The 16,084-nt window shown below is 38.4% G+C and overlaps 1 protein-coding gene across 1 annotated transcript in view; it reads left to right on the forward strand.

Annotated features, from left to right (window-relative positions):
* Positions 1–3,172: 3,172 nt before the first annotated feature.
* MEI4 (meiotic double-stranded break formation protein 4) overlaps positions 3,173–16,084 on the forward strand; it is a 79,294-nt gene continuing 66,382 nt past the window's right edge. The window contains exons 1-3 of the mRNA XM_074864581.1: positions 3,173–3,198; positions 4,222–4,376; positions 7,318–7,566. Coding sequence (XP_074720682.1) covers positions 3,173–3,198; positions 4,222–4,376; positions 7,318–7,566 — 430 coding nt within the window. The remainder of the gene's footprint in view (positions 3,199–4,221; positions 4,377–7,317; positions 7,567–16,084) is intronic.

Below are 16,084 nucleotides of genomic sequence, written 5' to 3' on the forward strand. Positions count from 1 at the left end.
ATGTGAAGGAAACTGAGCCCTTGAATGGCCTGCAAGTTAAATGAGTTACAGTCTATTTTGTGTCTTACTCTATTAATTTTTAAAACGTTCAATCTTAGGTGATAATGATCTGAATAACAAATGTCCTGTTGTAAGCAATAAGGTTTTGTCTATGACATTTTAAGAAGTTTCTTTCATTGTTAGCCATGAATTTCATGGGTAAACTTAGAGATCATGCCTAAGGTATGCAATCCTGTGACATAAGTGAGTATTACTCAAATGCTGAATTACTTCAAACAAGTTTAGTTTTTGGTTTTATTTTGAGGTGCCTTATAATTTTGAATCACAGTAGAACTTAGCCCTCTTCCACCCACCACCCCGTGACTTCCCTGTTTTCCAGGTCAGTCAGAAAATTCTATGTAGTGCTCAGAAAGGTAAATTAACTAAAATTATTCACCTCTGTTACGCAAAACACACCCAAAAGATTTCTTAAAAGTTTTAGAGCTGAGGATTCACCTGTGCAAACTGAATAGCTCATACCTTGATGGCTGGGTGCAGCACACACTGCAGTTCCTCTGGGTAGAGGAACCCAGAGCTGGCAGAGATCAGTGGACCTGGGCCCAGGAGCCGGGAGAGACTTATCCCAAGATCACTGGATTTTTTCCTCATTTTGATCTGACTGCAGACTTAACTTTAGCCTTTTCTAGGTGAATACTTGTTTGGGAGGCTGACTCCTATAGTTACCGTGTATTAATGCAAACAATAATAAAGACATCATCCCTGCACTTCTGTTAAAGACAGAAAATTATTGTTATCCCTGTCAGCCTGTTGTTGACTCTAGTGCAATTCTGGCATGAGGTAGAAAAACCCAAATAGCATCTGCGAGTATTTTTTTTCCTCTTGAGACTTAATTTGGTGTTGCGTGCAACAGTGAAGGCAACTGCTGTGCATTCAGAGACCAGGCTGTTCAGTTGTCTGTAGTTAACAGTGAGAAAAGAAACAATGAAAAGCATCTTCTGACAGCTAAGAGAGTGCTAGGGGAGAAATGGATGCTTTTTGTGCCAGTAGTGGATTCAGGGAATTGTCTGTTTGTTGAAGATGTCAAATGGTCAGCCTCAACTTACTGACTTTGACAACATGTTATCAGTATGAAAGTAGGGACCACTACTAGCAAGGTGCATAAATACCCCTTTAGTGGGGTTGCAGGTTTTTTGGAAATAGGAGATTTTGTAACTTGTTAAAATTACTTTAATGAATGGTTTAAGCTTAGATGCAAGTGTCATGGCTTTAATGGATGTTTTCATTTTTTTAACAACAATTAATGATTTGAACAGTTTGGGGTTTTTAACCAACAATGTGAAATCTTTGACGTTTGTAATAGAGTTAAATATATGAAGTTTCTGACTGAGAAGAAAATGAACTAAAAAGATGATCATCTGAAAATAGTGGAGTTTTTTTCTAATTAGTGGGAATTATTTCACAGAATCACAGAATCATTCAGGTTGGAAAAGACCCTTGGGATCATCGAGTCCAACCATCAGCCCTACTCTACAAAGTTCTCCCCTACACCATATCCCCCAGCATCTCATCTAATCATTCCTTACTCACTGTCAGATTTCTCTCTCTGACCAGGCTCGAAAGTGTCAATAAGAGGGGGACAGCTGCTTGTCCAGAGACAAGTGCTTGCTCTGAGTAGCTGTACTCAGTTTAGCAAAGCAACTGCCTCTTTCCATTTCACCACCATCTAGTTAAACCACCCTCAGTGGGTTTCTTACCAATTTTCCAACAGGCCATCATCTATTCCCACATGCTGTTAGGGCTCCTAAGTCAGGGCTGAGGACAACTGAAAAGCAGAGCACCACCCGTGGTAATACCTAACGCCGCTGGAGGAGCCAGCCCCCACACTACAGCTGCTGAACAGCCTCTGCTACTCCATACTTTTCTGAAGTCAGTGAGGTACCAGAGGATAAAAGTAACACAGGGAAAGCTACATGACTGAAAAATACTGTACAGCAAAACATGAAAGCTAGTATCTTCCCAGCAAGAGACTATTAGAGAAATCTCCTCAGTGGGAGGGGCAGAAGCCTGGAAAGAAACTGGAAGCAGCGGGGTGGAGGAGGTTACGAGGGGTGTGTAAGAGGGAAATCCTGAGGTTTCAATGTGACAGAGCAAGAAACCTTTGCAGTACCATTCTGCCCTGAACTTCACGGCAGGCTGAAGGGACCAGATCTGTGTATTCACCCCAGCGCCAGACCGTTGGCAGAGACAACTACTCTGCAGCGAGTAGAAAAGCGACCAGCACAACTAGGCTCCTATCAGCAGGCCCTGAGCAAATGTGGCCTTCATTTTTCCTAACTAATGGAAACATGGTAGTGCAACAACTACTTCAGGAAAAAGCTGGCAGTAAATAGTGAAGTGGAGTAGGCATCTTTAAATGAAATAAAGAGGAAGAAAACACAGGTCTAGTGGCAGGAATGACTGCCACACAGGGCTTGTTCTTCCTGCCTCGCAGAAACCCTGTTGCAGGAGAAAGCTGGCTGGCAGGCAGCTTCTCACAGAAGCCACCTCTGTAGCCCCCCCACTACCAAACCTTGCCACACAAACCCCGTACAGCATGTCAGGAGAGAGCAAACAGCAGAAGAAAATTAATGTACTCTTTCACAGGGTCTCTGGAGATCTACTCCAAAGGACATGCACTAATGCTTTATCTTAAAGTATTGCACCACTGAAACTTCCCTGCAATGGTCCCAGAACTGAAGGAGAAGGCTGCTAGTTTTTACAGAGCTCCCTGGGTCTCATCTCTTCGTTATGCTTTGAACAATAACCCAATGCCAGAGTGTGGAGAAAATGGACTCAAAATTAAATGCTCAAAGGGAAAATATAGCTTCTTGACAACTCCGTGCCAAATTAATTTCTGGTTTAAATCAATAGAATTCCCTCAAGAATAAATTAAATCCGAGTAACAAAGTTAGAATCATTAAAGCTACTGTGAGTAGAAGATTTACCTAAGAAACAAACACTTTTTTTATTACACATTTTTTTACCTTGAAAAGTCCTGGGAGTTCATATTTACGGTGTGCTTGAAGAAGAAGCTGCAATTCTTTTCTGGCTATTTACTAGACCATAGCAAGCATCTAAATCTACAGTGAAAATACATTTTTGGCATAACTCCATGAAACAGATGGTCAGCGACATGTTGCAGACATTGTCAAAAACAAGGTGAGACTTACCAGAAAGGTCTCTTGCTGTAGTTAATGGTGTAATATGAGCTGCTGCTTCAAATGAAGTTGCAAAACAGCAGGACTGGCAGGTTGGTGGAGTTAGGGTAGTGTTTATGAATCATATTTATCCTGGTTCTTTCTGTTATCCTGTTTCCTGTTTATATCTAAGGTCCTCAAAGGATCTTACACCACCTCTTAGTTCCCCTTGGTTATCTAACACAGAGCTGTACAGGACAGGTCATTAATTCTTCTATAATTATTTCAGCAGCTGAATGATTACTCAGCAGCCTTCCATGGCTAGGACCTCGGTGGGGCTGTGGGTCCTCAGTACCCTCTCCCTGCATAAGAGTTAGAAGGCTGGAGAGAGGCAGGGGCGTGTCTGTTTCTCATGTCGGAAATCTAGAGACCCAGTCCTGTCTGACAGCAATTTTAGCTGATCCCGTCCTCTGAGTGCACTTCCAGTATCAGACCGTGGATTGAGGGGCTTGTGTAGGAAACTTGTCACCGGACAGTGTCTGTTGTTAAGGTGCCCTGCCCAGCTTCTAGCAGGGCTCACAAGGGGTTACTGGTTCCCTTAACACTGAGTAAATGCAGAAATGGAGCTTTTTTAGTAAGTAGTTATTCTCACTGAGTGACTTGGGTACCAGATGTGTTTTGGTGGATAATTCCTGATCCTTCCACTTCCTGTCTGACATTATTGTGACATTAGCAGCTAGGGTTAGACTGGTGACTTCTTTCTGCTCTTGTCCTGGTACTATTCCCAATCAAGGAAAATTTCTGGTTGGGTTCTAAACCTTTTTTCTACCTAACCACTGGTGTAATTTCTGTGCTGATATGAGCAAAATTATTATTGATAAAACTCTGTAGCTGCCAATGTGCTTTTAGTGGAGTGCATCCTCATTTGGTGGTCTTGGGTGCAGCACTTCCTGAGAACAACAGATTGCTGTGCAATTTTTGCTAATGCACAGTTGGCCAGCATCCCCATATTTCTAACTACATCATCAGGTATGTTATTTTCTAGGAGATTTTTTACAGTGGTTTCTGAGAGAGCAGTTGTCCCTTTAGGTAACTGTGAAAAACTTGAATCAGCTCTTACAACTCCCGGTTTTTGTTCCACAAACTTCTCTTTTCACGATCATAAAAGAAGAAATGAGAAGAGAGATGGTGATAGTGGCAGTAATAAAAAAGAGGTGAAAGAGCTGTATATTGTCTAGAAAATCTTTATGAAATCCAGTGTTTCTGGAAATACATGCAGGTATATCACCGTTTGTCCTTAATTACCTTAATTAATTAAACAAGAGATTTTGAGATTCCAACAGAATTCCTTCTCCAAAAACTGCTTTGATTGTGTCTTGTTCCTAAGGAGAACCAACTTTGTGATCTGTGATGCCTTTTTTTTTTTTTTTTTAAACAACATCTCTACAAGTAATTATTCCAGAAAAGGAGTGATTCTTTTTCTCCAGAGTGAGAGTACCTCATTAAACTCATTCAGTGTAAAGCACTACTGCTGTAGAAGTGAGTCTGTACAAGATGTTAGAAAGGGCCTCCCTCAAAGTCCAAATTTCGTTACTTAACTGTATGTCCTAGGTGTTAAGGTGGAATGCTATTTAAGATTTTGATGATTGTGATTTAAAGCAAAATTAGGTAAGATCCCATGATTTATGTGATTTATTAGAGATACATCCCCTTTAGGAACTAGTGTTTCAGCATGTTGAGGGTGAAAGGACCTTTTGCTTGTCTGTGTTCTATTATTAGCATGTGCACTAAGGTTTTTGCTTAAAATACAGTAGTCCCCTTCAAAACAAAGTAGAAGAGTGACTCTCTTTAATTTGGTAATAAGTCATGTGAGTAGAAATAAGCAGAGCATGATAGAAAAGAAGGTATTGATGGTGACTAGTGATAAAAGGCACCCAAACGTTCACAAAGTGCTGAAATTAAATGCCATGCGGGTGTGTGGGTCCTTCTGCAACTTCCCTGAATGTAATTTAAAGGAAAATGCTATACTGACCAAGCATGTTATAAAGCACAAAGCGAATCTTTATTTGTCCTTTTTGAAAAGGAGGTGAATCAGAAAGCTTTTGCAGAGTAGTCTCCGAAGATATCAAAATTATAAACCAGCAGTGAAAGCCAGTTGTAAGGTATCTTTCTGCCTGCCTTAATTTGTGGGTCTGCTCTGCAAAGGAACTTTGTAAGAATGAAGCTTGACAGACCCTGAGTGATAGCTGGGTGAAACTTCTATTAAGAAGACAATATAATCTGGGGAGCACCTTTCAGGTTCAAAGCCAAAGATTTTGGATACCTTACTGTTACTCTTCTTTCAGTGTGCTTCCATGTAATTCATTTTATTCACAGCTTTGAAGGCAGTTCAATTACTTGCATGGTTCTGTATTTGTAAAACATTTCTTCTGATATATAAGGGAAACAAGAGTCTTCCATCAGTTTGTTTTCCCACAGAGCTGCTGGTCCTTTGGGACTAAAAGAACTAATTTATGCTTTTTTCAGTGGAATTCTTAGATATGAATGGAAAAGTTGTGTGAAATAGATTTTTAAAAATTAGTGATTTTGCAAAAAGTACCATTTATTTAATGTGTGGGTATAGATAGTATAGTTCAGTTTCTAAGAGCTTACTCTTTCATTAGCTTTAAGAGTGCACTGGTGGCTTAGACGGGGTGTTTTTGCCCTGACAGAGGGCAGGAATGTAGTGTTTGAAGTGGAGAACAGTAGCTTAAGACATAGCTGTAGGTAGCTAGATCCCAAGGAATTTTTGCAGTCTTATCCCTTGTGCTCTGTACATTTCAAAGTGTAACTGGCTGGTGTGTCTGAATGGACAGTGTGCAAGGAATGTACAGGAATTATTTGTGCATTTCAGAAGTACTTGAAAGATGGAAAAAAATATTTAAAAGACAGCTCTTTCTCTAAGTGCACCTGATGAATAAATATGTGATGATTTGTGACTTACTGTCTGAAGTTGAGGAGAACCAAAGGAAGAAATCAGCTTGGTGATAGCAGGTGATCTGGTAAAAGGATGACATAAAATGCCTTATTCAAACCTGTGCTGTGACGATTTCAGAGATACTAAACACAATTTATTACAGCATTTAGCCTGCAGTTTTCTTGGATAACAAGACAAAATAATATTCTGAATAATTTTTAGATGTCAAGGCCAGGACAAAAACATAGGAAGCGATTTTTTTTATTATTCTGGAAATAATATTTTTTCATGTAAAAAAATACAGTGAATTACTGAATGAAAATGGTGTGGAATTAGGAAAAAAAACCCAAACAACAGCTTTGCTAATTAGATAGGCTGGATATTACTAGTGGGTTTTGTTTTTCATTTCTTCCTTTTCTGTTCCTAGGTCCTCTGCTGTTGCCCATGACATAATCATCTAGATAAATATTTTCTTTTTCTGACTCTTCTAATGCCTTTTGCCTCATCGTCACTGTTTGTAACAGAGCTGATAAAACTGTCGTCTTCACTTATCTTACTAGCCACTTGCATCACTTTGAAGCTGTCTGCCGTAGACCTTTCTGCAGGTTTGAGGCTTAATGTAGATTTAGAACTGCAAGTGCAGCAATACCAGGTGTCTAAAACCAGAAACTAACAACCACCTCAGAATTTTTATCTTTTGAGCACTGGAACTTTTTTTTTGTATACTTTCAAGAAGTTGTATGTATTGTGTTGAAGCTAAGTATAAGTAACCCAATATGCATTCTTCAGTCATGGGATTAGCATTATTTTTTTGGGGGGGGGTGGTGTCAGGGGTTTTTTTGAGGTTAGTATTTTTAGTGTTTTCATCATTGTTTTAGTGGAGATAACATTTGCATTTAAAATTTTGCTAGCATAAGCCTATTTGAAGTGCTTGCTTTTTCCACAATTACTCTCAAACACTGCCTGAATTTTATTGTTATAGCTGGATTGCAGCTCATGTACGTTTTATTCTCACATTGTGCACAGATGCTTATATTTCTACTCTTTGATGATTTAGGAATGCACTCGAAATAAAATAATTGGTCTCACAACAGTTTTCAAAGCCAAGAAAATACTGTGCATAATTTCGTTAATAAAGTCATAGTGAAGTTACTTTTTTTGTTTTCTGTTTTTCTAATATAATAGAAATCAAAGGCAGAAGAGAAAATCAAGTTTGGTATTTGAAAATATCAAAACTGGCATTGGCTTTTGCAATTATCCACTCAAAGCCACCAGGGAAGAGTTGCAAAGAATATACTGAACACCTTGCCAAAACTGTATCCAAACAAGATTTTGGATGGATATCAAAAGTTGAAGCACTGGAAGCTGAAGTTCTTCGATTACGTCAGGAACTTCTTTTGAGCAAGATCTGTCCAAGATTCTGCTTGGAAAATGGTAAGTTTCTGAAATAATTTCTGACTGTGTTGTAGTAGCAAGGAAACAAACAGCTCTCATGTTGCCTGCACCATTTCTTGTACTTTGATACAAGAGTCTTCAGTGTACAGCTTTCTATTTTTCCCAGAACTTCTAAGTAGTAGAACACTTAAGTAATTTGTAATGGGATTGATCTTGTGAATTTGGTGCTTATTCAGAATTTACATTTTTAGCCTTCAGAATCATTATGTATCATATGGAATAATTTCAGACAATACAAAATGTTACTGTATAACCTTGGAGATTCAAGTTTGTAAGAATATTGATGTACCCAGTTTACATTTGGAACATGTCTTAAAGACATATTGCATATTTTTCTACCACTTTAAAGATGCTTAAAATCAGAATTTAAGCCTAATATGTTGAAAGCATGAATCCCTAATATGTATAATGGTAAGGTTGGGCAGGCAAAAGACTGTATGTCTGCTGTTTCTGTTAATGTATTTAGACTGTGGATACTGTGACTATGTGTTTATTATGACATATGATAAAATATTGTGAGTCTGATATTGCAGGATTCAGGAAAGCTGTTAGTTAAAGAACATGAAAAAAAAAAAAAAAAGAGCTCAAACAGCACTGTTTCTCTGACTTGTGCATGTGGAGTGAGTCATCATCACACTGAGAGATCAGTGGCACAGGATGGGCTTGGAAATCAGGCAGTGGAGGATGTTTCCACGCTCTGGGGAGATATTTCCCAAGAAGATGGAGGTCAAAACGTTCTGGGCTGAAGGAAAGAGACAGCTGTTGAGAGGTTCTCTAAAATCAAAATGTATAGCTAGTTGTTGAGATTTTTAGAAGGTTTCCTTATAGAAAACTTGATGAGACTGTGCTGGAATGCTTTTGTACTGAAACAGTAGCTTCTTTATTGCCTTGTGAAAAGATTTCTAGATTCTTACTTTGACTGAGAGGGGGCATGTATTAGACTTTAGCTAGAAGCTCTAATGGTTTGTTGTTCATTTGGTTTTTTTTTTATAACAGACCTTTCTCTTTAGAGAGATGATTTAATGACTATGCATACTTAGTTCCTGTTTGTGTGTCTGTTCTCTGCAACCTGTTCCAAAGATGAAGTTTATTTAAGAGTAAAAGTAACTTTCAAGCCACTGTTTGCCACAAGTGTCTTAATGTTGTGAAGAACTGATTGCATATGATGCATATGATCAGGAGAGATTTATTAACATCTAATGTCTGGAGAAGATTAAGCAGAACATATCAAACACTGGAATTGAAATCAATTCATCTAAAACTTCTGTGTTCCAGTTCTAACTTTTTAAAGATTCTGTACCCCAGGCTGTTGAACTGAGCAACACTGATACCTCATTTGCCAAAGTAAGCTCTTTTAGTTGCGAGATAGGCAGAGAAAAGCAACTGTCCCTGGATAATAACACCTTTTCCAAAGGATGTTGATTTTTGTTGCCCTAGTCACAGTGAAGTTTGTTCACAGACCAAAAATGTGATAAATCTTGTCTAATTTTAGATTTCTACAGCTGCAGTAAATTTTCTGTGCTTTCTTCATTATCTGTACGGAGAAATAGCATGTTTACTCTAGAGTTTATGGTTCGTTTGACCCATCACCATATTCACTAATATGGATATAGTGAATTGTCCACAGAAGATGTCCCTCTCCATTCTGCTCCATTCTGCTAACAGTAGGCTAACTGGCTTAGAAGAAGTTCCATGATTCCCAAATCACTTCAATTAGTTGCTTTTCATAGGTAGCTCTCTTTATTTTTTTATGGTCTCAGCAGCCTGTTCAAATATACCTTGGTTAGCTGACCAAGTCTCATTTTTCCATGAAGTCAAACTTTAATTTCAGTCTACCTTTAGCTAATGGAATCATAAATAGTAGAGATGAGTATGTGGTATCTAGAATCCTTCTATATTCCTTCAGATTCTCCAGGGTACAAAACCACCACCCTACTAATTTGAAGGATTAGTGTGTAGCTGCTTTTCCCTTCAAATGTTTATTTGTATTTATGATTACACTGTTGATAAACCTGTTAGACAGAAGACCTTTTGACATTTGAAATATCTATGGGAGTTCACATTAGCCCCTCCCACATCACATGCTGTCCAAGAGGAGTAGGGCATAGTCTTCCCCTTCTGTTTCTCTTAATCACTTTGGTGTAAGAGAGCAAAAATGTATGGAAAATCTGAACTGTATCATAATTTCTATTTCTTCATACAGGTTTTTCTTAACATTGAAAGGACAGTTTTGAGCTCTTGGAGTCTAACTTTGAGACAGCCATTTTTTGTGCTATTTCTTTCTCTTGACTGAGTTTTTTTGTTGTTTTGTTTTGGTTTTTTTTTTTCCCCTTCTTAAATCTTGGTATGACACGTGAAGTCTTCTGATAATGGATTTGAGCCATATGTTATTTTGGAAAGAAGATGTTCTTCATCAGACAGATGGAACTGCTGACTAAGCATCCATGGTTACAGTTACATTGGAGACAAATGCTCAGTCTCTTGCTTTTGAGTAAAGAAAGATCCTTACTGATACCTGACAGGATATCTGTTGGTGAGATCTGTCCACTCTTCTGGTGATCAAGTTGACAATGTATATTAATAGCAGAATACCCGTGGCTGACATGTAAAGGAAGATGGTCATAGAAGCAAAGCCTACCTGAAATAGGGACACCTCCACCACTAACGACATCTGCTCTGGGAAAAAAAGAATTCCTGTCTTGTGTGTTGTGCCAGTTTTGAGATTTTTCAAGCCCATGGAGATTAGAAGCTAAAGGGTGGCTACTGCTGAGATAAGCAAGCACAAGGAACTTGACTCTTAAGTTCAGAGGAAAAGTGATATAAATGGTGTTCCATCCTGTTCACCTGAAGGCTATTAGAGATCCATCAAGCCTTTGTTATGGTTTGCTGATGGTATATTGCCCAGGTTTACTACCTAATAGCACACCAGAGAAGTTCTCTTTAGGGCTGAGGGTAACTGGACTTGTTCTCAGGGCCAGGTAATCTACAGATACCATGGATCCTTTTCCTCCTCCACTCGTTTCTCCAGCCTCGTTTTTGGAGTTGGTGTTCTGCTTAAAACAATGAAATCTTTCAAAAGAATTAAAAGCCTCAGCTTTTCTTTGGCTTTCTTGTATTCTGCTTAACAACTCTATAGATGCAAAAATCCACCACCAGAAAAATCTCATGCAGTAAGGATCAGATACTGCATTTGTGTCTACTGCTGCATATTGACAGCTGAAGAGTTTGAGTCCTTCAGCCAAGGTTTGCTTTGCAACTGTCTTCCCTGTTCTGCATTCTGAGCATGAGAGCTTTCCTCTCCCACCTGCTGTTTGTAATAATAATAGTAGGTCTTTCAGAGGATTCAGAAATGATTAGAGACTGCCCATGGAGCTTTATTTTCCTGATGTGAGAAATTTGTAAGCTCTTTGAAGCTGTGATGCCTGTTTTCCTTATTCATATAAAGTTGCACACAGTATGGATGCACAAGCACATGAAAGAGAAAGAACAAAGTATCCATTTTTAAAGATATGTTGTCTAAATTATTTTTGTCCCTCCTGGCTAGTTCTTTGTCCTCAGAGACCCTAAGAAAGTCTGGGGTTCCTTGCTGAAGGGGAAGAGCATGCATTGCTACAGGTAGTATGGGTTATTACAGTTTAATGTGTTGTTTATAAAATTGCCATGGTATATATTCACTGTCTGTGCTGTGTCTGGAAGTTCCTTATTTGAGTTAATGAGCAGCTGTCTTTCTGAATACAAAGACACTGGTATTTCTTTTACATGGTGGTGCTTTTGGCTGTATGTCAGCCATCCGAGGAGAAGCAAATATTTCTGTAATTGTCTGATCGTTATTTTTCACATTGCCAGTATTGTCCTGACAACTATGCTCATGGGTAGAAAAAAGTCAGATTTCATTTTAATCAAAGTTTCTTGCCTTTCTTTGATTCAGATTGAAATTTCACAGAAAGGAGGAGAAAAACTCGTTGGTGTTATTCCAAGAATAAGAATATAAAATATTTGAGCATTCTGTTGTCACTTTGCTTTGGAGCTACATGTAAAGACAAAGGGTCTTACAAAGCATTGATGAATTGATAAATTAATGGATTGAAGCACCTGTCCTCCAGGATAAATTCCTTAGCTGTTATCAGCTTGTCAAATCAACAATTATATTGTTGCTTGGCAGCCTCTGTTAAAGAGATCTGAAAAGCCTGCAGCTGTTACCCCAACCTAAAAAGGCATAAATGTGATATGCTACCCTTTTTTGCCAAGCATGTATTTTAGGAATAACGATTTAGAGGATAGATGTTTATTGCCTTGGTTGCTTTAGGCTGATACTCTTGAAGGGTTCCAAATCAGTTATCCAGATTATTTTTAGCAAAACTTGTATAGAGTATGTATTCTTTCTTCCTTAGCTTCACCTTCAATCTTGGTTCATGTTCTTGCCTTCTTATGCAGTGGATAAGAATTTACTGAACTGCTTGCCTCTTTAAGTAAAAAAAAATAGACCAGATTCTCTTCCCCATCCTCCCTTTTTCAGAATTGGTTTATTCTTCCTTTTATAGATCATTTACAGTAGAACTTCATCTGCCATGCCCTGAAGTCTCCTCCTGTGTTCTTAGCCTCCATAGTAGCATATGGCTGCCAGCCCACCCTACCACAGTGTGTCTGTGTGTTTAGGGAGATGCTGAACTCTGAGTCAGAATGTGATTAATGTGAATGTCTGATTTTTTTAACTGTGTCCTGAGGCTGTGTTTGACTTTTCAGGATACTGTCCCCTAAATTCTGCTTCCTGTGTCAAGACATTTGAAGCAACCCATATCTCTTTAGGGACTAAGAGCCAGAGACAAAAAGGTTGTTGTATCTCCTGCATCACTCCTTAACTTGGTGTATTTCTTGACGCATATAGTTGTACATATGGAAAAAGGGAGCAGTTTCCTTTGTAGATTAGCATGAATGAAGACACTTCAGTCTCCTTTCTTTTGCTGGAAGCTCAGACTTGTTGGAAAAGCAGAAGCATATAGAATTGGAACCAATCAGCTCAAGTGAAACTGATTATAAATGATACACGACTCCAGTTTACCAACAGCCTTGTTTTGGGCTGCAGAATTCAGCCACCTCTTCCCTTTCCACTTCCCTGTAAGTTATGGCTTGGGTGTTTCTTCCTCAGCAGTGAGAGGCAGAAATTATGGGTGCTCAGCTTAAAGAATTTCCTTGGTAGGCAGAGAAGGGATCAAATAAGTCCTGCTTCGATAAGAGAAGGAAGAGTGATAGCTAGTCAAAATCTTTTCTGAATAATTTGATTTCAAACCTCTGAAAGGGCAAAACTCTTCGCCGTGACTTAAATAACTTGTGATGTTTCCTCTGTTTGCTTACATTAAAAGGAGTGGTGGGAGAACATAATTGACACTAGATTTTTTTTTTTTAAGCTCAGTTTCAAAGAGAAACCAGTCAGATGAATTCAGAAACATACACAGATTCCCTAGTGAATATGTTATCTGCAGCCTCATAAAGGAATCTTCCTTGTTAGTGGAGGGAGCAGCAGTCCAAATCAGACTGAATAATGATAAAAACATATTAGTCTATTAGGAGAAATTACTTCCCCCCCCAGAAAGAAGATGAAATGGTCTGAAATGTTTACAGCTGCCCTGAATAGTACTTAGCAAAGATTTTAGTTCCTATGGCATGGTAGTAAGGTAGAGGAATATAGACTAGAATTTCCGAGTTACCATGGTATGTTTATGTAAAGGCTATTTCCTCAGGTCAGTATGTTTGAATGAGCTGCTGTATCCTGTCACCACTTTCCCCCCCCTGGTATTTGGCAGGATGCAAGGAATGTGAAAGAACAACAGTTGCAGAGGAATTGTCAGCCTCTGAGGGGTATTTCTAGTGGCTTTCTTTTTCTAGCTTCCTTTTGCCAAGGTGAGAGGATTCTCCACTGGGCAGCAGTCAACACTTAGTTTGATGTCACCATGAAAAACAGATCTTACTTACTTTTATCTGGTGCTTAGGGATGTGATGTTTCTGCATAAAGAGATTGTTCCTCCCTCTCTCTGTGTCCTGCGTAGTCCCCTACCCAAAAAGGTGGCCTTCTCTCCATACATCCATAAGGGCAGCCCAGTCTACCTGTGTCATCTTGGCATTTTCTCTAAGGCATGATGGTGTCAGACAGACAGTACTCCAAAAATGAACTGTCATTTGACATCTTAAGTGTGCTAGTGTACTCCCATGCTTCTGCTGGTGGTCCTAATGCAAGTAGGCAGCGTTGCAAGTGATGTCTTACAACCTAAAAGTTATTTTATTTTTCTAGGAGGGGAGCAGGAAATTGAAGACAGATACGTGAGATGACAAAAATGAAGTTAAAATGTGTTTAGTACAGATTTATGGGAATATGGCTCTTGGAATAATATGATGAGATAAATCTGTTCCCCGTAATTGTAGTGACACAATGGGGAACTTTATGAAAGCTGAGCCCTTTTCAGGATAATTAAATAAGTTAATTTGCAATCTGGAAAAAGCACCAGCTGGAGTGTAATGATTCATTGAAATCTCAGAGTACTTCTCCTTCCATGGATAACAGGTCTGTTTTGGTTGTGGAAACTTTCTCCCTTTGAAAGCAGATGCTGTCTATCTTATCAGATGGCATTGCTACAGCTGTTCTAAGCACATACTTGGGTCAAAGGAACCCAAGAAACATCCTTTTCTTTCCTGATTTCTGTATAAGGAACCTATTCAGAGGCAAGAACAACCCAATTGTCCCAGCAAGAGAAAGGGTTTGTTGATATTTTATAAATTCCCTGTAGAGATCAAGTTCCTGATAAGATGCATAGTGATCACAAAAACAAGTGAAATTCATAGTTTAGTGTAGATTTGTTTCCTTTCTTCTGGGTAACAGAATGATAGTTTTGGGGAAAACTGAATGTATATGGTAACAGGTTAAGAAGTGTGGCCATGATAATTAGGATTCTCTTGCTGGTACGTCTACTGTGGGAAGCTAAGGATCAGTCAAATTTTTCTCTGGAAATAAAGAATCACAGAATGGCTTAGGTTGAAAGGGATCACTGGAGGTCATTTTGCCCAACTCCCTTGTCAAGCAGGGCCACCTAGAGCCAGTTGTGCAGGACCATGTCCAGACAGCCTTTGAGTATCTCTGAGAATGGAGACTGCACACCTCTTTGGGCAACCTTAACCTAACTCAAACTTATATCTGAGTTCCCCAAGCAGATCTTTGTGGGCTTCTGGATATATAATCAAAAAAGCAAAATATTTATACCATGTTGTAATCAAAAAAAGAGATGTTTTTAGGAATGCACACTCTAGCTGATTTCTTAGGGAGTCCACCTCATTTCATCCTTCAGCTCATTACAGTTGCACCCAGATCATTGCTGTCTGCACTGGCTGATATGTCTTGTCTCTTAGTGAAGCTTGGTTTGTTTACTGATGCAAAGCTTTTTTAATAAGACATAGTACTTCCAGTTCAGTACTACCAGTTCAGACAGGTAGTCTTCATAGGTAACGTTAATTCACTTAATATCTTGAAATGTTCCCTGTCTAGCTTAGAACTGAAATGTCAGTCATCTCATTGTCAATATTGTAAAGCATGTGTTAGATTTTTTTGTCTTGTTTGATGAGCATTAACTGACCCAAATCTGTATGTTCATCACCTGATTATTGATCTTTCCAAATCTTTACTGCAAGTATTTATTTGACTTGAACTAAAAAAGATTTGTGCTGTCTTCTGCAGAAATCTCTTACAAATGAATGTTTATATCCTCAAAATCTTTCTTGGTTCTTACTGAATTCTAAACGTTTAGATGCTTTATGTAAGCAAAATCCCTAACAAATTGAAGTATATGTTTCTAAGGCTTCCAAGAAGCATTTAAATCCTGGCATTGAACAAAATTTGAGAGTTTTAGGTACTCAGTCCTATATTCATTTCTGTGAAATTATTGCTAAATGAGACAAAGTATGTCAGCATGAAATACCTTAGCTTTAAATAGAAGATCTTTCTTTTCCAAGCTGGTTATAAAAAAATGAATGGAAATGCAGAAGCAAATTGTGGGATACACAGCTTCTAAAATGTCTTCATTTGGAGAATCCTGGAATCTTTTCATTGTTTTTTCATTATTATTTCAAACTGTTCAAATATGTGAGACAATATTTCTTTGCTTTGATATATACGGAAGTTTGGTTTAGTTCCAGATCAGGACAGAACGGTGTGGTAAACACATAGGAGTTCATGAGGGAGAAGAGCAAGTTGGTTTCTTTTCAAGCAACCAGCTTGGTTAGTAATGAAAACAGCAGAATAGAGAGGCTTACATGTGAAGAAAATGTAAAAAAAGCAGTTAATATGTGTGAGGAAATTTATTTTTTTTTAGAGAATAAACTTGATTCATCATTCATGTGAAGTGAACTTCTGACAAACAAATCAATAAAGATTAAATGAAGAATAACAGAGTCCTGAAAAATGCATAAGTGGAGAAGTGAACACAATAGGAAAAAATATGAATAATTTCACATA

This window comes from Strix uralensis, chromosome 3 (assembly GCF_047716275.1).
Source record: "Strix uralensis isolate ZFMK-TIS-50842 chromosome 3, bStrUra1, whole genome shotgun sequence".
NCBI classification, from domain to species: domain Eukaryota; kingdom Metazoa; phylum Chordata; class Aves; order Strigiformes; family Strigidae; genus Strix; species Strix uralensis.